General features: G+C 40.9%; 1 protein-coding gene across 1 annotated transcript in view; it reads right to left on the minus strand.

The window, feature by feature from the left end:
- LOC134401268 (uncharacterized) overlaps nucleotides 1-26,851 on the minus strand; it is a 182,981-nt gene that overhangs the window by 122,003 nt on the left and 34,127 nt on the right. Inside the window, exons 7-8 of the mRNA XM_063130017.1 lie at nucleotides 21,293-21,532; nucleotides 21,164-21,172 (exon numbers count right to left, since the gene is read on the minus strand). Of these exons, the coding sequence (XP_062986087.1) occupies nucleotides 21,164-21,172; nucleotides 21,293-21,532 (249 nt within the window). The remainder of the gene's footprint in view (nucleotides 1-21,163; nucleotides 21,173-21,292; nucleotides 21,533-26,851) is intronic.

A 26,851-nucleotide genomic window follows, 5' to 3' on the forward strand; every position in this document is an offset into this window, starting at 1 on the left:
CTCCAGAACAGGGTGAACATCACCTAGTCGGACAGGCGAACCACCCACTAACAGTACCTCTGACTTGTCTGGATGGAGTCTCAGTTTGTTGCCCCTCATCCAGTCCATTACCATCCTCAGGCACTGATTCAGAACAGCCACTGCTTCACCTGGGTTTGAGGAAAAGGAGAGGTAGAGCTGGGTGTCATCCGCATATTGATGACACCTCAACCCACATCTCCGGATAACCTCTCCCAGAGGTTTCATGTAAATGTTGAACAGCATAAGGGATAAAATAGAGCCCTGTGGAACCCCATGGGCTAAATGCCATGGCACAGAGCAGTAATACCCCAGCACCACCTTTTGGAATCGGCCATCCAAGTAGGAGTGGAACCACTGCAACACAGTGCCTCCAACTCCCATTCCCAGACAACCTATTCAGAAGGATACCATTTTCGATGGTATCGAAAGCTGCTGAGAGGTCCAAGAGAATCAACAGGGTCGCACTCCCCCTGACCCTCTCCCGGCAAAGGTCATCCCACAGGGTGACCAAGGCAGTTTCCATTCCAAAACCAGGCCTGAAGCCTGATTGAAATGGATCTAGATAATCCGTTTCATTCAAGAGTGCTTGGAGTTGTCCTGCAACTATGGCTTATTTCTCTCGAACAAGCCACCTTGAGAATCCATGGTGGCTTGTTCTTATGTTGTTCAGGGCGGTCAACAAGTCACACTGCATGTTTAACAAGTGATCCTGACTGTGTTCAGACAACATATAACCCACCCTGGAGAAAGCACGCTGTGTTCAGATAACATGCCAACCCACAGTTTACCAAACAACCCATGGTTCAAAACAACCTACATTTAACCACTGAGTCTCGGGCAGTGTGTTGTGTGAACAGCCCCATCATTATTAGAATTTATATTTCTGAGCACATCTAGATGGAAGCTTCCTACTCTCCCCCTCAGATGCTCTAGCATGGAAAGGCAGACATGCTCACGCTTCCAAAAACCTGCAACAAGTGTCATCTTCAAACTCAAACCTATCAACTAAAATGTATCATTGCCTCTAATCATAAACTCAAGGTATCTATTAGTTTGGAAGCAAAATGGGGCCACCTGCTACATACCTATAGAATACTCATGTTCAGCTTTGTACTCACAGCAGGGCAAAGTCTCATTGGGGGTGGAGTGAGGTGACCCACTACTGCAACTCACCCCCCTCTGCCAAAGGGGCCTTAACAGCACTACAAGGATCCTGTTCCACGCTTTCTAGGGTCAGGGGCTGGGGATGCTCTGTGACATCTTCCTGCAGATCCCACTTGTACTCATCTCATTAGACAATTAATGCTTTAGTTGATTAATCTATAGCTTAAACGATTCCACATTTGCAACCCTATTACATACAAACCCCAACCAATTAAGTAATCAGATTGGAAAGAATGAAGAACAATAAAGCCAAATAGAATGTATGCAAAGGGGACTGTCTATAATTTCTCACATTAGGGTCCCAAGCACAGCATAGGACCAAGGCGCAAGAGGTATTCATAGTGCAGCCAGAACTGTGTTTTCCATCCTAACTCTATTTTGGAGCATCTCATATACTCAATAGTCTCTTATTATTAGAACGCCGTGGTACCTCCTCAGCGAGTCTTGTTAAAGCACAAGTCCCAATCTCATTTAGGTTTTTAAGTTTTCTGGCTTGTGCCTCCACGTTAGCATCATTTTAGCATAGTTTTATGTTGTGTCCTAAGAGAATAAATACAGTATTTATAGAATCTATCGATGGGCAACAGCTTGCTGCAGATCATAAATGCATTTGTTCTATTGGAAATGGCAAAGCTGTATGTTTCAGCACGTGGCCCCCAGTTCCCTAAGGTTTGCTCCTTTAATTGTAAATAGCCAGAAAGTCATCAAGCTAGCGTTTAATAAACTTTTAATTTGAAATGGATTACCACATGTTGTGTTTGTTTGCCCATTATTAAATCTCTTAGCAACATATCACCAGCAGAAAGAGCATACTGTAGCATGGCACTGATATATATTAGAAAACAAACCCACAGGGGATATTAACAGCTAATAATATCTTTAAAGAAGGCTCCAAGTAAATAAATAAATACAAACAATATAGGAAATTATTCTGAAGGATTTCTGTTGTGTCAGTCTTCGCAAGCCGGAAGATGTAGGGCTTCAGTGATCAGCATAACTTACCTAGTAGGTGTTGTTAAACAGAACTATAGATGGTAGAGTCATGCTCAATCTCTTATGATTCTATGCACCTCACATTTGTAAATAAATGTGGTGGAGTGATAGATATACAATATGTGCTTTCAGAGAAGGATTCTATGCCAATTAAAGGCCTACGAAAAGCCAACTCCTGGGTTAAGGTAGTGAAGATTAGTGCCAGATCTATACTAAGCAGGATTTAACACTTTGAAAACATTTTGTATAGGGAGTGTGTCCTGGGCCCCAACAGTTGTCACTACTGTTATAAACCGATTTAAAGCAGTAGAGTAGATCCTGCCTAGGAAACAAATGGCTGCATTTCTGCTCTCCCAAACCACTTCCCAGTGTTCTGTTTGGCATACTCTGTGCATGACAGTTCAAACAAGATCACATTACAATGGTACTTTTCCAACTGCCAGTCCATGTCCAGGCCCAATTCAAAGTGGTGGTATTAACTTTCAAAGCCTTGAACTACTTGGAACCAGGTTATCTGAAGGATCGCCTCCTGCCTTATGTACCTGCCTAGACCCCAAGGTTATCTTCAGGGGTCCTTCTCTGTGAGCCCCTGTCAAAGGAAGCAAGGAGGATGTCCACTAGGAGGAAGAGCTCTTATGCTGTGGCACCCCAACTGTGGAATACGCCCCCTAAAGAAGTTCGCCTGGCACCGACGTTGTACTCTTTCCGGCACCAGATGAAGACATTTTTATTTTCCCAGTATTTCAGCGTTTTATCATCCTAATCTTTTAACTCTGCTGTTTAAAATCTGTATTTTAAATCTGAAAAATCTCTTCATTGCTGCTGGGCTTTAATCAGGTTTTACTTTTATATTGTACTTTTATATTGTGGTTTTATATTGTCATTTAAGTTTTCATATTTTATACTTCAAATTTTTGCAAACCACCCAAAAAACATAGACTATTGGCAGTATAGAAAAGAAATGAAATGAAATAAATAAAGTGTGACAGTCAAAGAATGTTGGGATCTTGCTATCAGGTGAATAGTATAAGAGATAATTTTTATTTATTTATTTATTTATTTATTACATTTTTATACCGCCCAATAGCCAAAGCTCTCTGGGCGGTTCACAAAAATTATCTAATTATCTAATTATCTAAGAATTTTGAAACCTGACCATTTTTGTCGTGTCTGAACTAATGTAGACATAAGCAAATGCACAGACCTTGGGAATCTCATGAAGTAGCTCTTATGGTGGCACATTTTTACTCGGATTCATGGGCATTGGCCACATCATGCAGAGTGATCCTTCATGACCAACTGTGTGTCCTCCTAGATCATCCTACCTTTTGGGTGAGACTGGCTACTGAATTAAGGAGGGAGGATTTCTACCACAGCAGACATGACTCTCAGTAGCACCCATCTTTGCATGATTGAGAAGCTATTCGTAGGATAGAAAAGGAATTGCATTAAAAGTGTCTCAGCAGTGAAGATTACAATGTCATATGTAACCAAAACCATAGCTAGATGAGGCGAAATCCCAGAGTGATCCTGGGATCGTCCCTGTGCATCCAAATGATGCACAGGGGATCCCGTGATCAGGGAGGGATGATCCCTCCCTTGCCCCGGGTTCTTGCCCTACCCTTTAAGCCCGTTTTTTAGGCCTATTTTTTCTGCGGTCTCATGGAATGTGTGACTGGGTGTCGCAGTTTGTCCCAGCTCCTTGCGGTTCCTCGCAAGGAGCTGGGACCCACGCATGGGGTGCAGAGCTCCTCAGGAGCTCTGCACTCATCAGGGGTGGGGTGGGGTGAGCAGGAAAATTATTATTTTTTTAAAAAAATACTTACCTTCTGCGCATGAGCGCTCGTGCGCTCCAGTGTCTTTAAAAGTAAAATGGCGGGTGTAACGCCTCTCCCTCTGTGGTCGTCACGCACCATGTGTGAACAGAGGGGGGATCTCGCAATAAAAATATTGTGAGATCTTCAGCCCTACATCATGCAATAACAGGTAGATCTAGCTAAGGCCCAAGTTTCACTTGCTCTCTTAGCATTGAATATTAGGTCCCCAGAACAGGTCTGACTTACCAACTCACAGGAAACAGGGGAAACATTTTATTTACTTTTTTTTTAAAAAAAAGGCTAAAGTAATGTGTCCTTCAGAATGTGCTAAGTGAGGCTGATTTAATAAGAAATACAAAGCTAACCTTGTAGTGATGCAATAGAACATCTTGAATGGCATTGTGGGAGATAAGAACTTTTTAGTCCTTCATCTTGTAGTCCGCCTGTTCTTTCATCGTGTGAAACTCCATTTTTCTCAGCAATGCTTGAATATATAACCATATTTGAAGAGAACTGTAGGCCCGCCTCATATTTGTTCTGTTCATCTGAATACCGTGGGAGTTTAATTATCTGATAAGAGAAAACCCTGTTATATGAATAGGTCAGCCATATGCAAAATTATTCTTCTAATATTCTCAAACTTTCATTCAAAAGGGTTGATCTACGATTCTCTGGGAACTCCCACTGCAGGGGTCCCCCAGTCATTAGTTTCTTCTTAATTCGTATAATTCCTGTCCTAAATGCTCTCAGTGTGCAGTGCAATAATTTAAAACACAACTGTCCATCAATTTGTGAATCTAAGGATTCAATTATTCCCCACAGCCACAAGTCTCAATGGGACTTCTAAGCTGACTTTGAAGTTCAAATATGAAAGTAACGTTCAAGTCGTATGGTTTTAAATACTACATTATAGCTAAATTTAGACACTACACATTTCCATGAGGGCTTAAGTTTCTGAGCAAGCTGCCAGCCCCTACTATAAGGGCAGAGAGAAATGTACCTTCAACCGTATCAATTCCTTCCCTCACAGTGGTAAGTAGGAATCCATGTTTCACAAGAATGTTGCTCTCATCCGTAAAATACATTCAAACTATATTTTAACAAGTGCATAGCATTTGTTGTAACTCCAGAAGTGACACCCTTAATAGGCCACCGTGAAAGCAGATGATTAAAGTGGCTTCCCACCAACCTGAAAATAGAGGTTACACAGCCAGTGATCCAAGTCAGAGGAAATCAGATTTTCAATTTTTTGGAACCTATCGATTTTCGGGTTGTAGTGACCTCTGAGAAGGGGACATTTAAACTTTCCATCCACTGTTTCCAAATTATTATTACATAATGGAAAAGCTCCCCAGCCTACAACTCGATCGATGCAAGTATTGGTCCCACGAAGAAGGAAGAGCTCAAACAGAAGTATCTCTCCAGGTTTCCCATCCTTTCTGGCTGGAACATCCTATAGAAAATAAGAAGGATCAGTAATACGGTTAGGTGGAACTATATCAAAACAGTTCAAGAAAAGTTTAGCAAAACAAATACTGAAATTATACTAGACCAGACACAATTTTTGAGGAAAAAACTTTTAGTCATTTTTTCTAAATTGAATGTGCTTACAGAAACAATCGAATTTACTTTATTCTAATTTGATTTGTGAATATTTCTGATTATGAACATTGCTGAATTCTGAGTCTTCACGTTGAATGGGTAAGTCTTATAAATCATCTGATAATTCAGACAAGTTGATGCTTTGCATCAGCTCTAAATCACGTAGTTTTCATATGTTGCCCCCCCTCTCTCTCTCTCTCTCTCTGACTCTCTTCCAGTAAATAATGTTTATTTATGATGGGGATCAAGAAACTCAACCCAATCCAGCACCTCAAACCACAGGAACACAACTGGAACCTCACACAAGCCGGGGTCGTTTGTTGTCTTCCATTTTAGGAATTTTTCCACATATGCAAGGTAAATGGAGGTGCATCAGTGAATTATTCCATCCCATAAGGAGGATGTAGGCCATCACTTCAAGCATTCAGACCCATGAGTACACTGAAGCCCCCTGTGGAACATTTTTACACCTATAATAATAAAAGAGGATGCATGTCTGTTCACCCATTAGTGCCATAGCACCAAGGCCATGAAACCTAGACACCTGAAACTTGGCATGCATCCTAAGGGGACCCTAAGGTTGTACAGCTTGGGAATATTTGGCTTTTAAAATGTGTTAAGTAATTTTAATTAATTAAAATGTGTCTGAGTTTTTGAGCCTGCAGTACCATCTTCAGTCACTAGGTGACTTCTCTAACCAGTGCATAGTTTTGCAGTCAATACAGTTTGAAACTGTGTAAGATTAGTAAACCAGGGGATAGAGTTATATGCCTGCCCCCTCTCCCTACAGCACCCCTTAAGGGAATTATGTGGGCAAACCCTTCCCATGGGGGCTATAGGAGATCATCTTGACATGGGACATGCCTAGGGGTGGCTTCAGAGGGGGTGGTCACAGTGTGTCCAACTCTGACAGCTGTGTACATTTGCTTGAAAGCTTCGTTGTACCAAACTAAGGACTATTCCAAGCTGTCTAAAGCCGAGTCCTTTCACTCGCTTGAAATAAAAAAAGTACAGTCAAAACTCATATTCCAAAATATTTGGTCCATAATGAATTCAGTCTTCCCTTTCCCTGACCCATCCAACCCTTTCTCATAAAACTGTGAGCCCCCTTTCATAGTCTTTCCACCTTGCCAGAGCCCCAAGCTCAGGATGCCCAAATCATATAGGGTCACTTTACTAAATTAGCAAGTAGGTTAAAAGAGTGGAGTGAAAAAGAGGCCCGGAGGGGTGGGGGAAGAATTGTGTGTGGGAGGGTGAGATTTTATGAAATTCTTCTTCAGCTACTGCAGATAAGTAGATATTCTGTGTATCCCTACAATCCCCTAAGTGGTCAAGGAAGTCTTGCAAAATATCTCCACATTTTCTCTTTTCATATAAGTTACTCTTTCATTGGCTGCAAGGATCAGGAGTTCCCCCCCCCACAACCTAAATTGTTCTTATTCAGTCTGTCCACTTTAGCAGAATCAGCCAGGTGCTGCCCTTCAAAACCTGGCTGTTTGATTCTCGCTTAGTCTCCATATGGAATGCAGCCCATAAGTATTTCAGCTTTGAAACACAGCCCATTGTAACTATGCTCTGATAAGGGAGGGAAAACATTTCAAGGTTGCTTTCTTTGCAAAGTGTATACAGTGTCACTCCTGTGTATCTGCATACTTCACATGAATGATTTGTGAATGCTTAAAATGAAACAGAAGCATCTACTGAAATATGCCATAACCCTGTGACAGCTGCTTTATACCACTGATAGTATCAGGTTTCATTTAAACCAGATTTACCATTTTCTATAAACGACCCATGGGAAAGGTAAAAATCTTAGTTACCAAATTACTGTCAAAAGACACCCTTAATCAAGCCATTTGGCTACTTGGGTCCCAGGTGTGGGTGTGCACAACAAGCTTCATTAATCACACACACACACACTCACTCACACACACACACACACACACACACACAAAACTATGTGTGTTTCTTTATTGAATTCAATGGGAGATGGATTGCACCCTCCCCCTTCTCAAATGAAAAAGGGTGAAGTTCAAAGACATTTACCTATATTTCTGGAAGCAAGAGGAGGAGAAGGCAAGCAGAAGTAGATGACAAGTTTTCAATCTCCTGAAAACTCATCATCTACTTCTACCACTCCACTGATAATTATTATATTTTCATCCTACTTTTCTTCAGAGGAGCCCAGTTACAGATTTTGTTAAACCTGTTTTGTCTGTGTTTCAAGGATTGTCATGTGCTTTTCATTGACAGAATCAGATTTTTTTTTTCGATTTCCCAAATTTGCGCAAATTCACACATTTGAAAATGTGCAAATCCAAACCCCCAAATGCGTGAATCTCCCCTTATGTGGAAAATACACTTTTTTTGGCCGTTTTTTTAATGCATTTTTAATGACTAAATTTGAGTAAAATTCCAGAAAGTTTTTTAAAAAAAAAAAAAAAAAAAACAGTCCACAAGACTGCAGAAAAGCAGAAAAGCAGGAAAGCTGGTCTTCTGAGAAATCCACGGGTCGGGTCCATAAAAACCCATACTCATTTATTCCATTGCTGATTTCTCTGACATCCCTAACCCCAGGGTGGTGTGGCCTTTCACTCATACAACCACCCTTTGAGGTGGTTTGGACTGAATGAGAGTGACTAATTCAAGGTCACAAGCTTTGGGGCTGAGTAGGCATTTGAACCTGGGTCCAACACTCTAGCTACTACAGCAGGGGTAGGCAAAACAGTGTCCCCCCGATGTTTTGTACTACAATTCCCATAAACCCTGACAAGAATGGCAAATGGTCAGGGATTCTGGGAGTTGAAGTCCAAAACATCTGGAGGGCACCACATTGCCTACCTCTGCTCTTCAGCATCCTGACTCTCCTTGGCTGTTAAAACTATTAATACTAGTCTGCATGATTCTATGGAATTCCTAGCCACTGCTCTCAGCTCCGATAGGTTTCCTGCTGCCTATATGAAAATGTGGCAGTTACCATTTCCAAAAATATGTTGGTCATGATGGACTGGCTGTAGCATGTGTCGCACATGCACCTAGATGGTTATTTTTTTTGTGGGGGGGGGGATGCTCTATCCCTTTGTTCAGGAATACCCTGTACATATGTGCAACATGCTTTTGTAAAAGAATAGTATTCCTTTGCATGTCCAGGGGTTTAGAAAATGCTTGTTCATGTACTTCAAATGGAGGATTGGTTGCGAGATATACTGAACCAGGCAAGTGGCCTATCTAGCTTAGAGAGTTCAAATCCGATATTCCAGGGACTCTGCAGAACCAAGGCCAGAACTAGACATTTGCTATGGTATGTGTAGCTGTCACCCATAGCAGGTGTCTTGTGTCTTCTCCTTCTCACCCATTTCCCTGTAACAACATACCTGATGCACCTCTGCTAGCATTGAGACAAAAATCCACCTGGGCCCGCAAGGGAAGTGGATGCCCCTTTATCCTGATGCACCCGGCAGATTTTCACCCAATGCAAGGGTGCAAGTCAGGGTGGAATAGTTCTGCCTTGACCTGCACCCTTTGTCCTTTTCCCCTACTACGTTAATGGCAGCTGCCATTAACGCAGCAGGGGAAAATATGTAATTTCCCCAAGGCTGGGGAAATTGTGTTTCTCCCCTCCCACACACAACCGATGGGGGCCTTAAAGGACCTATTCCTTTAAGGCACCCATTGGCAAGGGGGGAAACATAATTTCCCCAAGGCTTGGGAAATCACATATTTTTCCTCTCCACTCTAATGGTGGTGATCAATCATGGCCTTAAAGGCCCTCTTAATCCAAGGTTTTAAGAGGGCCTTTAAGGCCACGGTTAGCATGGGGTGGGGGAGAAAGGCAAAGTGCATTTTCTGGAGGCCCTGAAAAGTGTGCTTCACTGCGCATTTGTCCGGGCTGGCTCCCAGAAGTGGGCCGGCGGACCAGAGCTCGGTGAGTTCGCAGGTTCAATGCCCAGTGAGTTCTCTAGTCCCTAGCTGCTGATGCTTGTGACGACAAGAAAACTCATAACAATGTCAGGGTCACTGCTGTCACACATTAGATTCCTTCTAATAACTCCAGTATTTATTTCTTACAACTCACCAGAAAGGGCCAGAGTAGAAAACATAGTCTGGTGAAGCAACAGGTATAACTTATTTGGGACTTTCTCTGGTTGCTCAGATCTGGGCCTCAGAACTGCAATGGTTCCACCCTGTTCTGTCACATGACATGTGTTATGCTGAAGCCTTTCTAGGCTTGGTTGCTAAAGAGTCAGTAATACAAAAGTCTCACAATAAATTATGTAGTAGTAGACATTCTTAGGAGGAAACAAAGAGCTGTTAGTCCGGCCAGCAGCCACATACATCTGTTCCATTGCAAGAATCTTAAGACACCAGAGACAGCTTCTAAAACGCTACTTTATTCTTGGCCTACACTAAAACTTAAACTCCAACAAACACTAATTCCAATCTTCCTGACACCACCCTTCACTTCCTCTTCCTCACAGCTCCCCTACATGCCTCTACTACAACTCCAAACATGCAATTCACCTAACACAATACCACAGCATTATAATGTCTAGTTCTGGCCTGAGGAAGGAAGAGGTATTCCTCAGCCTTTCTGAGGCAGTTAAAAATGAAGATGTCACCCACGGAAGCCACAGCCTTGCAAACATATGTGCTGCCACTCAGCTGTTGTCCCTCCCCTATTCAGTCTTTCTTGCCTCTCTTACTAATTCTTCCATTTCTTATGTAGTTACATAAACCTGGATTAAATTGACCTGAAATACTCAGCCCAAGTGGCTGTTTTATGCTCAGTTTATTCACATTCAAAAGACACCTTAAGTTGTGCAGCAGCTGAGAATTAAGGCATGTAATTTCTTTCTTGCTTTGCGCTGCATTTAATTGAATTAAAACATATTGAGCTAAAATCATCTCTTGATACTATTCCTGAAATCAACTGCTTTATATTAGTTTTGTTGTCATATATTTTACTTCCCCATATGCCACTGCATTTCATCATGAAAATACTCAAGAGAGAGAACGAGGACTATTTGAATATTTCAAATTAGTAGGTTCAGTTTGGGGATTTTTTTTCTATAAAGTGCATGAGCTACCAAGAAGTCCAACTTGCTCTTGGGTTTATCATGGTTAAAAACAGAAAGATAAATCTTTACTTTCTTTCTTTGTTTTTTTCCCAAGAGTTGAACTTAGGAGAGTATTGCACAGAGCCCATTACTTTTTACAGTCCCAAAATGACAAAACCCCAGTACACATAAAGATGTGTTTTTTGAACATCTGCCATTCAATTAGATCAGCATCTAGCAAGTCCCAAACCTATATAGCATAACAATACAATCAAATTTCAATATTACTGAACTTGTGGCCAATTGTTCCTAATTAACAAAAAAAATATGATGAATTTTTCAGGCATTCAGATAAAGACTTTCAGGCAGACAACTCATCCTTTGAGACCATATTTTTCATCAGTAAAATGCAAACGAACATTGATGAACAAGTTCTGGTAACTATTGTTTCAGTGAACGTGACATGATGGAAGATTAAACAAAGCAGATCTCCATTTAAGTGCGTAACATAAAGCAGGATTGGGTAACCTGTAGCCTTCCTGGTGTTTATTTTTATTTATTTTATTTATTTTTGCATTTATATCCTGACTTTTTCTCCAAGGAACCCAAGGTGGTGTACATAATCCTCCTCTCTATTTTATCCTCACAACAACTACCCTGTGAGGTGCGTTGGGCTGAGAGTGTGTGACTGTTCCAAAGTCAGCCAGTGGGTGAGTGGGGATTAGAACCCGGATCTCTCGACTCCCAGTCCAACACTTGAACCACTACGCCATGTTGTTGGACTGCAGCTCCCACCATCCTTTATCACTCATTATGCAGGCTGTGACTGGTGGGATTTGGAGTCCAAGAACATCTGAAGAGCCACAGGTCCTCCAGCCCTAATGTAAAGTTAGGCTAATTAAGAACAATACAATGGAAGGAATAGGTAGAGAAAACTAAAAAAACCAAAGGCAAAATAAAACCGAAATTCAAATTCCCTGAAAATCACCATACATGAATATATGTCAACATATTCAAATATAGGGCCACAAGAAGAAAAGATGTCAGAAGAATGAGAAGTTGGTAAGATGAGCAACAATAATTGGGGTCAGTGGGCTGCTCCACATGCTACCACCGAAGGGAAAAACAGAATAGTCACCAGGCAAACTCCCCTCCATATGTGGCTGCTGAACTGAAGTAAGGCTGGAACTTGATGTTCGATGGTTAATACGGAAGGCTTAGAGCATTTCTACACCTGGGAAAATCTCACAACTTTACTGCAGGTTTCTGCTTCCACTTTTGTTCCACGATCACAATGTGCTTCGTTTACACACACTTCCCTTCCCCCCTCTCCTTCCCCCCTTTAACGAGGAGTTCTATTTGTTTCATTTATACAGCCACAAGATGGTGCCGTAGTCTGCCTCTTATATCGCAATTTCCTTTTTACATGCTGAAATGGAAAGGGGGTCTTTCCGTTACTAGGTTTTTTTCCATTTCAAATTAACCCACGGAAATCTTTTTAAAGTACCAGAGAGGCACTGGAGTTTTACAGCATCATGTAATCGACCTGGAAACTTCCATGAGCAGCCAATCACGAGTGTCCTATATATAGCTTGTTTATAGAAGCCCAAAACCTTGTGTTTGCAACCAAAATGTGAAGGAGGGATTGGAGACCATTGCAGGGGAGAAGTGGTAGGCTGGAAGTGCTTCATCCTTCTCTTGCCTGCAGCTTTTCTTTGGCACTCTCCCATAGCTGCTTTCCCTATTGCCCAGGAAACACATCTGGGTACTCTGACTGGTAATACAAAGGACTGGGAGGAGAGACTGTAAATGGAAAGCTGTGGTCAGACAAGGGCTTCTCTGCTTGCAAATGCCCCTTCCACCTCAGCTTTGCGTATCACTGGCAAACTCAAAGTCAGAAATCCCATTTGTGCTGCCAAAGTTCCAGTTCTGCCCCGATGGTACAAAAAAAACATCTAGCAGAGCAGCCCAACGTGCAGGGATTGTAAATTTGAAGGGAGGAGGACTTAACCTTTCCCATCTAGACCTTTCTTTTCCAAGTGCTTTCTTCTTACAAGTAAAATGCCCCTTTCCATCTGCTTTTGTTCCCTATATCTTTTCCCCTGTGGGGACAAAAGCAGCTGGAAGGGGGCACCTTCGTTCTCCAAGAAGGAAATTGTGATTAGAAAAATACCTTTCAGGGAAAGAATTGAGCACTCCTTTCCCCTGCCAAAGCTCTGGTCAAATTCTGAGTGCCGTCCTTGGTCTCAGCTGCATTTTAGTGATTGATAGCTAGCTAAACTTATCTCATAAGACTGCTGAAGCCATACTTTTCCCTGAAGTGTGACCCACCTATGTATATTGTTTTTATTGAGCATGTGATTGTTTCTTATTGTCCTATATTTTCATAGTTGTGGATTTTTTATGTTGTGTTACGTTTCACCAGCGCTAGTTTTGCTGCAGTATTTGTTTACGTTCAGCAGTATATACATTTGTGTACAAATCTATGAAAACATCTCTCATCATGTCACGTCTAGTTTGGCTATGATACAGCTGCTGGTGCAAAGGCAATATCAGGGTCATGATGACGTGAGAGCAAAACCTCTTCCCAGTAATGGGGGAAAATGCCGCAGCATTACTTCTACATTAATCTCACATATTGTTCAGTGGTTAAAACAGTGTTAGGCATAATTTCAGAGGCAGCACAGTGAAAATGGACAAGAATGGCCTAAAATATCACCTCTTGTCTTTTTCGATACAGAAAAGTAATTGTTGCGTCCTGTGCACTTTGGCCTCTGCATCTGCTGCCAATCACTCCAACACATCTGCTGCCAATATTTTTTCTCTTCTATGACCAGCAGGTAGTAACAAAGTAAGGCACGGCTGTTTTTAAACCTGCCTATATTGTTTTCATGATATCGCTGGCCTTGATTTCTCCTGAACTTTCATATCTGGGTGCTAGCTTTGCAACCTGGATTTGCTGCAAAGAAAGCACGGGAAACGTCAAGATCAAAGCGTGTTTTATTTCTAACTAGAACATGAGCTACATATGCAATATGTTAAAGACTTGAGGACCATGCAAAGTTTGAGAACTCATGTCAATTAAGGGATCATAAGAAATACTTACCTGTTATTCTAACATACAAATGATTTCTTAATAACCTAGGTGTTGTAATACAGTAATTTAAATATGAAGCCTACAAGAAGCACAGCATCTCTGATAAAGAATAAAGAATAATCTGATCTTTGTGAATTCCAGTAAGACGGACCTTATTCATCCATCCCAGAAACAGGGAGGGCAAGTGTGGGCAATGACAATGAATAAGCAAACATTCTCACAAGCAGTGCTGCAAACCTTGCCAGCAAGTGAAGGCATTCTTCGTCACTGCCAAAAAAAAGTTTGCAGATCAGTGAGATTTACTTGATATAACTGACCAAAAAAAGGAAGGAAGGAAGGCAGAACCGGAGATTAATATTTTGTTTCCTCCCATTTTATACATGTTCCCAAATAATACCTAGTCTGTTAAGAGACATATTTCTAATAGTGTGTGTGATATGTAAGATAGAAAGAGTATGAACAGAGTATTAAAACATATAAGCTAAGATGACCATATGAAAAGGAGGACAGGGCTCCTGTAGCTTTAACAGTTGTATTAAAAAGCGAATTTCAGCAGGTGTCGTTTGTATATATGAAGAACCTGGTGAAATTCCCTCTTCATCACAACAGTTAAGGCTGCAGGTGCCCTACCCTCTTTTAAATCTGGTCACTCTAGTATAGCTCCTGCAGCTTTAACTGTTGTGATGAAGAGGGAATTTCACCAGGTGCTGCATTCATACAAAAGACACCTGCTGAAATTCCCTTTTCTATGCAACTGTGAAAGATACAGGAGCCCTGTCCTCCTTTTCCTATGGTCACCCTATTATAAGCTAAACGTTTCAGGTTCTGCCCTCATCAGCAACTCTGTGTGTGTGTGTGTGTGTGTGTGTGTGTGCAATATATATATATATATTCACAGCTACTGATGAAGGTAGAAGTCAAAACATTCAACACTGTTTTAATTATTCTGTTCTTAATCTATCTATCCATACATATATTCTAGTACTGTGTGCTTCTTTTACTACCAGCAATCTTTTCTTTACAGCAGTTGAACTGCTTACTTGAAATTGCACTAAAGTTTCCTACACCTAAATCTTGTAAGCTGTGATGGGAGTATATTGCAAGACTAGTAGGGGGGGATCTCTAGCTTAGCTACGAACGCTTCATTGTGTTGCTATTAAAAGCGTCTTAGCTCCTGGTCAGATGCTGACATACAGAAAACAGAGGCTCAGGAAATGTTGGTCTCATCATATTTTAGGAATTAATACCTTAGGTCATGTTAATCAGTTTCTGATATATGTAGCTTTCAGAAAGTACTTCAGGGGAGAAAATTGTGGGCGTGACTAATAATGACAAGGATATGAACTATATTTCTCATAACGTTACCAAGGAACTGTAGTGTGATATGGATTTAGGAAGCCGTACATTAAAAATGAATTTACCTTTTGCAGTGAAATTGATCACGCTTCTCTCCAACTCCTTCCTAGGCCAAAAAAACTTTAAGCTTATTATTTGGGTAGCTATAATTTAAAAGAAGTGCCAGCACCAGCTCAATGACTGGATGATAAGTATCTTGAAACTTCAAGAGAAGCCACTAAATTTTTCACAGCATTTGGGTTTCATTTTCAGTATAATAAAAATATGGTGCCCTTTTTAATAATGAATAATAGATTCCTCCCACAGTTTGATTTACATGCATGGATTAAATGTCATGTTTGAAAAGTAGCTGTTTTATGCACCCTGGATTTCCCTTAAGTAAAGCAACATGGTACCTGGGTAGTCTTACAACATTGCTACCTTGCTACAGTGGCACATAAATATTAACTCTGGTGATATACTCTTTAAAAATCTAAAGATATATGAATCTCTTCCCATCAGCAGCTGTGAACTTTATGGGCATACGGAATGGACAAGGCTGTGTACAGGCTATATAGCTTTTCAAAGAGGAGATGGGGTTGGAGAGCTGTCATGGCCTGCAATACACATTCATATATATATATATATATATATATATATATATATATATATATATTTGACCAACCATGGTCTCTTCTTTTTAAAGCATTAAATATAAACAGTACAGAAGCAAAATACAAATTGGCATGGTGATGTATAGAATGTGCCACCTATTCACTACATTAATCAAATAACAATATACCAACAACATAGTCATGTTTTATTACTATTTTGTATTTTTATTGGCTTTGTGTGTTTGCTTGTTTTTAATGTTGTATGTCACCTTAGGGATTTTAGGAAGAGTGACTCCAATTTTTTAAAAAAAATATAGGAGCATTTAGCACACACAAAATATCCAGTTAACCAACAATGACACAATCACAGTTTCAAACCATGTTAAGAGCATCATTCAGAGGAAATAAATATACCCCTAACCTATTTAGAGTATCACACCAATCCAATGTCTAATAATAGTGTCCCATACTGGATAAAATGTTACTGTTTCTGAACAGGTTTTGCTTATATGGATATATATTGTTAAATTAACCAGTTTTACAGCATGCCACAATTTACTGGCCTTTATTTTAATTAGAGGTGTCAGGTCCTGGACCCCATGAGCAATTTCTTAAGGATCTCTGGCTCCTTAAGAGTTCCACTTTCTTTATTTTTAACCTTCCCCTTACCGCAGAGTGGTAAAGCAGCAGTTTCTGCAGCTGAAACTCTCCCCACGGCCTGAGTTCGATCCCAGCGGAAGCTGGTTCTCAGGCAGCCGGCTCGTGTCAACTCAGCCTTCCATCCTCCCGAGGTTGGTAAAATGAGTACCCAGTTAGCTGGAGGAAAGGGAATAACGGCCGGGGAAGGCAACGGCAAACCACCCCACTATAAGGCCTGCCAAGAAAACGTCAGCGAAAGCTGGCGTCCCTCCAAGAGTCAGTAATGACTCAGTGCTTGCACGAGAGGTTCCTTTCCTTTCCTTTCCTTACCAGTCTAGGCTATAGATGTGGGTGATTGGCACACCAGACACTTTAGGTTTAACACTACAGTTTACTAATATATTAAAACAAGCAAATTAAAATTAAAGATATTTAGTCAATAGAGCTGAGTGTTACAAAAGGCATTAAAAGAAAATAAAAGATGCAAAATACAAGTTCTTTTACCCTAACTGCACCTAGACTTTTCAAAACGCTTTTTCCTGCTTTTTCATCATGCTCTGGTCTTTTCCTGACTCTTCTCTGGCTCTGCCTCTCCGGCTGGCACTCTCCTTTCTCCACACTTCCCCTGAAAATTGAAATTACTGTTTCAAACCTGAAGAAACTTAACTGAAGACATGAAACTTAACCAGGGAATGAATTTTAACCAGAGAAATGAAACTACTACTCTCAGGCATACCCCCTCCCAACGGAAAAACTACAGGCCTCTAAGCCTGACTCTATTACCTTGCCTTTGTATGCATCAAACCTTCATGGCGGAAATCTGGAGTTCTGTTTACTAGGGGTGTGCACCAACCACAAGATTTGGTTCTGACTCTGATTTGGCAATTTGGAAAACAGCTAGATTCACCAGGGGAAATTTGAAACTCAATTTGAAAATAGGAAGCTTCTTGCCTTCCATTAACTATCATTACAAATGAGTAAACAGCTATAATTTCTACTTCTTCACAGAATTGGATGACATTAGCAGACATAATAGGCCTTTCTGAGAGAATAAAGGCAGTCAATGTTTAGACAAATTTGTGCACGTGTTTTATGCTAGCTTCCTTCACATTTTGACTTTTTAAAAAAGGAAGTACCTATAACATTTCAAAATTTTGGCTGAACTAGATGAAATTCCTAGCCACGTTTGCCCATTCCATGGGGGTATAAAGCCTGCTAAATTTCAGGCAGATAGGTGCTCAGTTTTTTGTGCAAGGAAAGATCTTACAGTCTGGGGGTAGTTAAAAAGTGGTTTACTATCCACCTATTCGTTGGTGGGCAACAGACATAGAGAGATGGCCCTGGTAAGAAATTACAGAAGAAGAGGGCCTTTGTGCTGGATGTCATGTCCTCTACCTCTGAGGGGCTAGAGCTTGCAGAGATGGATGATGCTATGGATACACCCATATCAGGAGACCTGGGAGAGCCTATGCCATCAGGATAGAAGACCACAGGTCCATTCCCACAGGAAGAGGAGAGTTCTGCGTCAGAGGCTGAGCAAGGAAGAATCCAGTTCTGGAGAGTATTGTCACCTTAAGAGGCAAATCAGTAGGACTCCTTTAAGAAGTACCAACTCCAGAAAAGGATACTTCGAGAGAAGGGGACTCCTTGGAAGCAAGGCCAGTAATGTACTGCAGCTGAGCCTTGGGTGGGGCTCAGGAGGTTCTTGTAATTTATGCCTGCATTTTCAGGCTAGTGTTTGCTGGAAACAAACATTGTACCCTGACTCGGTTTTGGATTGCTGTGTAGTTGGTCTTTGGACTTTTCCCAGATGCTGCTTTTTGGAATACATCTCTCTGGAAATTCCATTATTGCCTGGCAAAACTGTCCTTGACTTTGATTTGTTTGACTTCTTCATTGTAATCAGCTGTACGTTTGCATAGCAAAGAGCTGAACCTAGTTGGTGCAGGACGCTAGGCTCTATCAAAAATGATTTTGGGGTGGAAAGAGAACTCCTTACCCACCTTACATTGCCTACAGAAGCACTTCTGTAATTACAGATGTTTGTATGTTTTGGTGTACTTGTCCTAGGTGCCTGTGTTGTGTGACATACACATCCTCCCATGGTCATTACAGATTAGGAACTATTCTATTTTATTTTGTGAAAAAGTGGGCATGTATGTTGAACACTACAAAGTTGTGGTGACAGTAGCTGTCTAGAAAGGTGGGAAGGATAAATCACCAGGGCAGTTTAATTCCTAGGAGGTGTTTGATGAACACCCAATGATGAGCGGAGCGGCGAAGCCTGCTCTTGTGGACTTTTCAGTTCTCATGAGATTCAATGATGTGCAAGTCACACATGGCTAGTTTTTTTTTTCAATCCTATCAAATGAAAGGACCCATAGCTGAGTTCAAAGGCAAGGCTCCCATGGGAGTAATGTTGTCAGGTGCTGTATCTACCCAGTCTCAAGCTGACACCACCACAGTGGCCTCCAATGTTACCAGTCCAAGTGGTCCTTCCTCTCAAGCTTTCTACATAATGATTAGCTACAAATAAGGTTACCTTCCAATCCCATATACATTTTACACCATTGTACAAACATATCCAGCATCTCACTTTAAAGACAGCCAGACTCCATGCCTCTGAGATCGCTCACAGGAAGGTAACCATCAGAATGAAACCTTATTGCGATGATCTGACAATCAAGTGTTGAGAGAGAACCTGACAAACTAAGCAAGTGGATAGTGAAAGGGAGGGGGAGAAAGTCAAGCCAACAAACTTAGGCGAAGAACACTGATTAATGAACAAAAAATATTTGGGGGGGAAAGGTCGGACATTCAAGGCAGACTAGCCCCAAGGCAGTTTTAGCTTACATGACCAGCACTTTCTGTATGCAGCAGGTAACCCATGCCGACACTAACTTCGCCAGCTATTATTTTTGGAAGGATGTAGTGTTCTGGAACAATATCTCTAATGTATTAGTTACAAGCATGCTGTCTTTCAACATCAGGCATGCATGTTATATTTTTCACCTTATTTATATTGTACCCCAATCACTGCATTATAGCCAATGAAAACAAAACTCTACCCTTTATATTAGCTGTCTGGTATTTTCTCCTGCAACCAATTCCAAATAAACAAGCACTGCATTTCACCTATCTCTATCTTTCTGCACTTCCTGGATAACACAAAAACAAAACAAAATCCAGAATTCCATTTTTCTAAGGTTTGATCATAACTTGCCAATACGGGTTAAAATGACAGCTCACCACAGGGCTCCCAAATATGTTTTTTTCAAAAATCTCACACAAACACATACATGCCTTTAGAAGTACAGACTAAAGTCGTATCAATAATTTGGACAATTTCACTTTTTGACCATTCATGGTAGGGAAAGATTGAAAAGAAAAGAAGGGAGGGGGGAATTTGGATGTTAAGAGTTAACTTAAGAGGTGACCAGGGTTTTTTGGTGAGGCAGGTAGCTACCAGGAGGAGGGCCTTCTCTGTTGTGGCACCCCGGCTGTGGAATGAGCTCCCTAAGGAGGTTCGCCTGGCACCTACATTATATTCTTTTAGACGCCAGGTGAAGACCTTTTTATTCTCCCAGTATTTTAACAGTCTATAAATTAATTTTAACTTTGCTGTTTTAAATTTGTATTTTTGCGTTGCAGCTGTTTTTATCTTGGTTGTGCTTTTATACCGTATTTTATATTATGGTTTTATACTGTTGTTTTATACTTTGAATTGTCTTAATTTTGTAAACCACCCAGAGAGCTTTGGCTATTGGGCAGTATAGAAATGCAATCAATCAATCAATCAATCAAAAATAAATATTTAAGATCATAAGAAGGTTCTGGTTGGTCCTGTTTCCAGCATCCTGTTACAAATGGTGTGTATTGGAAGCCCAAGTGCAGGGCCCGAAGGCAGTCACTCACTTGACCTTATTTGACATACATCTCATAAAGAATGAGAAGCCCAAGTGTGTGCATTTTCCCATCATGTTCCCAGCTCAAATGTATGCAGGCAGGGGCCTAATCCATACCTAATCGCTGTTTGCATACGTTTGAATAGGAATGCAGAGAAAGATCCATACGTATGCCCTTCATACTTGGCAGAATGTGCATGTAAATGTGATTGAGCCCTGAAAGGGTTGGATGTTGGTTTCTCAGCTCAGAATCCATCCAACAAACCACCGCATCAACTCACAAAGGCCATTGTGCTCTTTGGTTATGAACAATGGCTATTCAATAAACCAAGGTATATGACTTTAAATATCTCAACCATCGCATGAGGCTCTAGCCCACTGTAATACTTCCAGAGCAATCAAAATCATTCAGGAGCAATGAAGAAGCTTATGCTTAGCTGACAAATTTCTTCCAAGTCAAAAGATTCAACCAGTTGCAGACATTTGTCATGATAATGCCACTGGAGCAAACAACACACAATAATCCTGCCCCACGAAGTCTGGCTAGGAAACCAAATATACATTGCTGCAGTCACAAAACAGAGCCTCGAGTGTGCTTGGGCTTATTCCAAAATAATCCAAATGCCACTTTTTTTTTAAGCAAATGGGGGTCAATGAAGCTCAAAACTCAGACAGGGATTTGGGCATTCATGTGTTTATATACACCCACTCGTCCATTTATTATTCTAAAGCTACTTTACCCAAATCGAATTACATAGCTGACAAGCTGCATAGATAAGAAAAACGCAGGCAAAAATTTAAACTTGGCTGACAATGCTGTGTAGTATAGTGTATTATATATGTAGCCCTTTCTTTTTTCATATTTTGCTTTGTGGTGGCCGGGGCAAGGAAGAAGAGTCTGCACCTAATCAAACTTTACCTGGAAATACTAAAAAGATAAGCATACAGGAATGTATTAAATATAAACACGGAATCACTCTGTGTGTGTGTGTGTTGTGTATTCAGCCATCAGAGCAAAGCGATAAAAAATTGAAGAAACGTTGCTTACCGTGTGGATGCTCTGGTCAAAAGAGATCTCCACATCATAGAAGTTCCCATTATGTCTGACTGGTAGCAAGGTTCCAGCCCACTGCTGACCCTCCACTTTGGACCAACAAAGCCGTTTACCACCAAGTTGTCCGCGGAGGGAAACCTTGAGGATGTAGCTCCCTTGTGGCACTTTGTCTTTGAGACCTCGTAAGCATTTCAGTTGAATCTGAATGGGTTGAGGCTTTTTAGACCAGTCAATCTATGGGAAGAATGGATGTAAAGGATGAGAAAAAAAACTGAAGAGGACCACTCCTGGATGGCAATAGTTAGGGTACATAAAAGGGGACCCCATTACACATTCATGGTCTTGTCATCACACAGGCTTTGTCTATGTGGATATAGAATTCACCTTTGTTTGGGCAGCATCCAGTGTTGCCACTGTACTCCCCCTTGATCTGTTAAGCAAGGGCCCCCCACTGCTCCCACAACAGGAAGCTAGCGGTTCATAAAGCAAAACTGGAAACAAGCAGAAACACTTGTTTCCAAACGAGGACAATTCAGCGGAGCATCTATCTGCAAGTCCTACTGACCTGTCCCATTCTGAAAATGAGCATTTCCAACCAGTCCTGGTTGGGGTTTTTTATTATCAGCTCTCCGTTGTATTAGCAGCAGGACCTCCTGGTGCACAGGCAGACCTAGATACTACCCATGGTCACTTCTTTTTCACATTTTTGGATTGTTTGTACATCACTGTGTTTCTCTAAATGCCATCCAGTAGAGAGAGAAAAACACTGCTATTTCTTGACACAAACATTTTACAGATCCTGAAATTAAAGAGCTGAATCAAGGCATCCTAATGTTGCTGTGGATTTGAGAGCCCACAGTATGCAAAATGAGGTGCTGTACAAACACCATCAACATATATCTCCATGCTAACATGTTTGGGGGCAGGGAGTGGCATGATATCATTTGTTACCATTCTCCTGCCTCAAAGAAGCAGCAGCCAATGAACCAGGGTAGGGCATAAGGAGACATTATGATATCACATTACACATCCACCCCCTCCAATATGACAGTACACTCCTTGCAACTTTTCACAATTTGTTTTGCAATCATGAAGGCTAAAAACTTGAAAAAGAAATAAAAGCTGAACTTCTTGGGTCTTTAACAAGATCATGTGATCACCTGTAATTTTTCTTTCTGTGTGTATTACGGAATTCAGTTATCTTATTCTATACTATCTATACTTATTCTATACTATCTTACTAAATTACCTCTGTAGTGTGTTTTCTTACAGTGTGTTTCCACTGTTACATATCCATTTCAAGATAAAGCAACTGATTACTAGTGGCTATTTATTATGGCATCCAAAAGCACGCATCAAATTATTTTAATATGCTTTCCTTGGCAAAATATTTCAATGTCTCATGATCTAAGCCTATGCTGGCCAATAATCTCTCTCTTTTTTTAAATCCTACCTTGGATTTAGAATGGAAGAGACAGCATATTTCCATTTAGATAGAAAGCTTGTGGAGTTAAATTAAGTAGTTAAATAAATGCTTGAAGTAGTTAAACCTCTTTTGTTTTTGTTTTTCTCAACACAAACCATACTTAACAAACTAATCTGAATGACAATTATTTTCATTTAAATTGGAAAAATCTTAATTAACAATGAAGATTTAACCTTAATATTTTTGGCATCTCATATATATATATATATATATATATATATATATGGAAAATTAACATCATGTGAATGAATAAATAAGACAATCTTTCTAAAACCTCAAGGCAGGATTACTGATGCAGGCAGACTGAGTTATTAAACACATTCTAAATTAAACGCCTCTATGAATTTTATACTGAAATATATTTTGATAGTTTTGCATGCCAAATGTGACATTTCATATTTTAGATTCATCTTCTGTAGTAATTTTGGAAATGTCATACAAACAAAGATTTTGTCATTTACCAATGGAATTACTATGCATGGCCAGTTAGCCTCCTCTCTTTCTGGCTCTTCTAGTTGTTTCAAGTCAGCAAGCCATAAAAAATCTTTATCTCTCTGAAACACAGCAATTTGGAAGATAATCGAATAGTGACTGCGGGGCAAAAACGCCAGTCTGAGGAATTATACCACAATCTCTCTTGCATTTACAACCTTCCCTCAAAGCGAGTGTCAGTTGAGTAGGAAAAAGAGATAGGAGATTCATCATATCTCAAGCTTGTCTCATTTACATGGTGGCAGAGCTGTGCCTCCCCTCATCTCCTGCAGAAAGACTTTGCTTGGCCGCTGCTGACGGAGTGTTTTGAAGAACTCCAGCCTTGCCCAAATGACTCACAGTTAACGCTTTTAGACATTCCGTTTTAGCATTTCGTTGCATCTGCTGGGATGCGTACGCTTCAGCCTGCTGAAATCCTAATATGTTTTTAAAAAGACGGGAGGGAGGGGATTTCATACGAAAGGATCGATATAATTGATCTAGTCATTTTGCAATTTACATTAGGGAAAAGATCACTCGCACACACAAAAAAGACTCACCTTCCAGCAAAGAGCGGCTGCTCCCCTTGGATCATTATTCACTCCTGAAAGGTTACTAAACTTGGAGGCAGCCTTCTTTTTACAGGCATTCGGTGTCGCTTTTAGGGCACGACTTTCTTGCTTGCTTCGGTGATGAACAGGGAGCACGGGGGGGGGGGGGATTTAATAAAATGCATAAATTAAAGAAAGTGTTGACCCTTGAAACTTACATGCATTTCAACATGTTCCTTGAATATATTACAAGTTATGCAGCAGTGGAGGGAGTATAGCTATACACTTGGGGCAGAGCGATGTTTAGGTTTTGAGAAGTGCCAAAGGAATAAAATGGGATCACGTCTAACGACACAATTCATGTTTGTCAGTCTGGACTGATGCCAAAACACAATGGGCCACAATCCAGCAAACCCTGTGAGCTCATGTTTGCTGGACCACGGCCATGAGGTTTCATCACAAAACCTAGAGAGCAAAAGCAGGCTTGTTTGCCAGGCTGACTGGAGCAGCGTTGGAGCAACAGCACAGCATGGACAGAAAAGCCACCCATCCTGTATCACAGGTACCAAATCCACTTTGGGGGTGTGGGGTAGGTGCCATCTATCTCCACTATCAAACCAAAAAAGTGTCTGCTTTCCTCTTACTTTAAAAATTAAAAAAATGGCGGGCGCAACGCCTCTCTTCCTGAGGTCGTCACACCTCATGTGTAAACGGAGGAGGGATCTCGTGTTAATCACAAAGCGAGATCTTCCCTCCTCCATTGCGGACTATAAGGTAGGTCTAGCTAAAGCCTATATATACATCAACAGCTACTTGGAAGATTATTAAACCTTACACCCAACCTGGTTTCACCATGAATGCTGACCCCAAAGAAAATGTTTGTGTTATTCAACTCTACTCCGCAGATAAATAGATAAAGGAAGAGCATTTTGCAGCCTTTATGTTGATCCCTGAGCCAATTAAGTAGCTTCCCTAAAGCTGATGTAACTGGCACAATGTGTTTTCCAAGCTCTGTAAAAATGTGAGAGATCGGCTAGCGTGCGATGAGAAATAAATAAATTAAATAATTAAAGCTCCCCCCTCCACTGCCATCATAAGGCTAAAGTACTTAACGAAGAGGAGGGTTGCTATGTCTCCCTTTGATTAACTGTCCTGGCCTTGCTTCATTCTAATCATCTTCCACCCAAAGTGGTTAATTCTGCAGAGTCTCTGTGCCAGGTCTAAACATGACACACATGTTGACTGTCATCGTGGCTTCTCTGGCTCCACCCCCTGCTACCCATGCATTGGGTAGAAGGTCTGAAGTATGCAGCCTGGTGTACACGTGTTGAATCATGCATTTTAATGGTTCCAAATCACGTGGGGAGCCTACGTGCATCATGCAATTGGTAGAGGCAGAGCTGACAGACATGTGACAGGGGCGGAGCCAGCAAGTGCAGCCCCCTTGTGAAATTTTAACCACACAGCTAATAGAGCTTCTGTGTTTTTTTACATTTATTAGAGACAAACATGGTGGAAGCAGCAAAAGAAATTTTTTTGATATGAATCATGGGATATATTTCCAATAGACACTGGGGGGAATGGGGAGTTACCCATTGAGCATCACAGTCCCCTGTGTAGAAAAGACTTACAGCAGCATCATTTAGAGTGGACACATTTAGAGTGAACACACCACATGTCCAGATTACACCTCAACTACTATATATCATCCTTTGTCTGTGATAAGATTGAGATCTGGCCCAAGCTGTGACTGGATTATTCAGACATACCTGATGGAGAGACCAAAAAACCCTGCCCTCCAAGGAGGCTGCCCAGTGTGTCTCTGAATGAACCATGATTACATATTCTAAAAGTAAACATTTGCAAGTGTAATTCCATGGGTGGGGGGAGGGGGAAGCATGCTTCAGTTATTAGACGTATGGGAAACATTGTCCTAAATAAACACCTCAGGATTTTGTGGCATCCCTTTCTTCCTTGACCTGAAGGTTAGCCAAAGCTTAACCTAATTGCCCTAAAACTAGTACTGGGGAAACTTGCATCATGAACTTTACTGTTTAATTCCTGCAGCTGAATCATCCAAGAAAATCTCTTTTCCCAGGAAGAATGGTCGGGTTGAAACTTTGTACTTATTTAGTTTGCTCATGATGGAAATTATTTCACTTAATTTGGTTAGAGCTACATTGACACAGGGGTTCATTAGGACACCCATTTGCTTGCAATTCAATTTAAAATTAAATACACTTTGTTGTGGATTTTATTGCTTTTAAACTACTGTATCTATTGCCTTTATTAGCAGCTATTACACAATTATGAAGGTAAACAGTTTTCATTACGCCGTTTGATCTCTTTTAGGGGTACATTTTTCTCCCTGTTTCTTTCACATAAGGAGTTTATTTATTTATTTATTTATTTATTTATTACATTTCTATACCGCCCAATAGCCAGAGCTCTCTGGGCAGTTCACAAAAATTAAAACCATTCAAAGTATAAAACAACAGTATAAAACCATAATATAAAATACAATATAAAAGCTCACTTGGAGATGAGTGAACATTAGGGTTGGAGATTCAGCCAAAAAATCATGAAATTGACCAAGCAATACAAGGAGAAATAGTTTTATGAAATACCTCTTCCCCAGATTTGCTTACCCAAACCATCTCATTTTTAGGGTGACCAACTGACAGGATTTCCCTGGATTTCTCTTGTTTTTTTGTTCAATCCTGGGTCTCAGAGGGGATTTTCTGTAATTTTCTATAATTTCCTGGAAAGACACACTTTCCCCTTTAAGGCCGCCATTAACATGGTAGGAGGGAATGACATACTTTTTGGAGATGCGTCATTTGCCTCCCGCTGCTCAAATCAAGGCCTTAAAGGGTGTCATTCCTAGACATTATAGAAAAGGCCCCGATTGGAGCAGAGGGGGATGGGAAACACACACTTTCCCTTCCTCCACTCCAATTGAGGCCTTTAAGGTGACAGGGGGAATGGCATGCTTTCCAGAGGCCCTGGAAAGCCGCTTCCCCCACACACAGGGTGTCCTCTTTT

Source organism: Elgaria multicarinata, chromosome 7 (genome assembly GCF_023053635.1).
Source record: "Elgaria multicarinata webbii isolate HBS135686 ecotype San Diego chromosome 7, rElgMul1.1.pri, whole genome shotgun sequence".
NCBI classification, from domain to species: domain Eukaryota; kingdom Metazoa; phylum Chordata; class Lepidosauria; order Squamata; family Anguidae; genus Elgaria; species Elgaria multicarinata.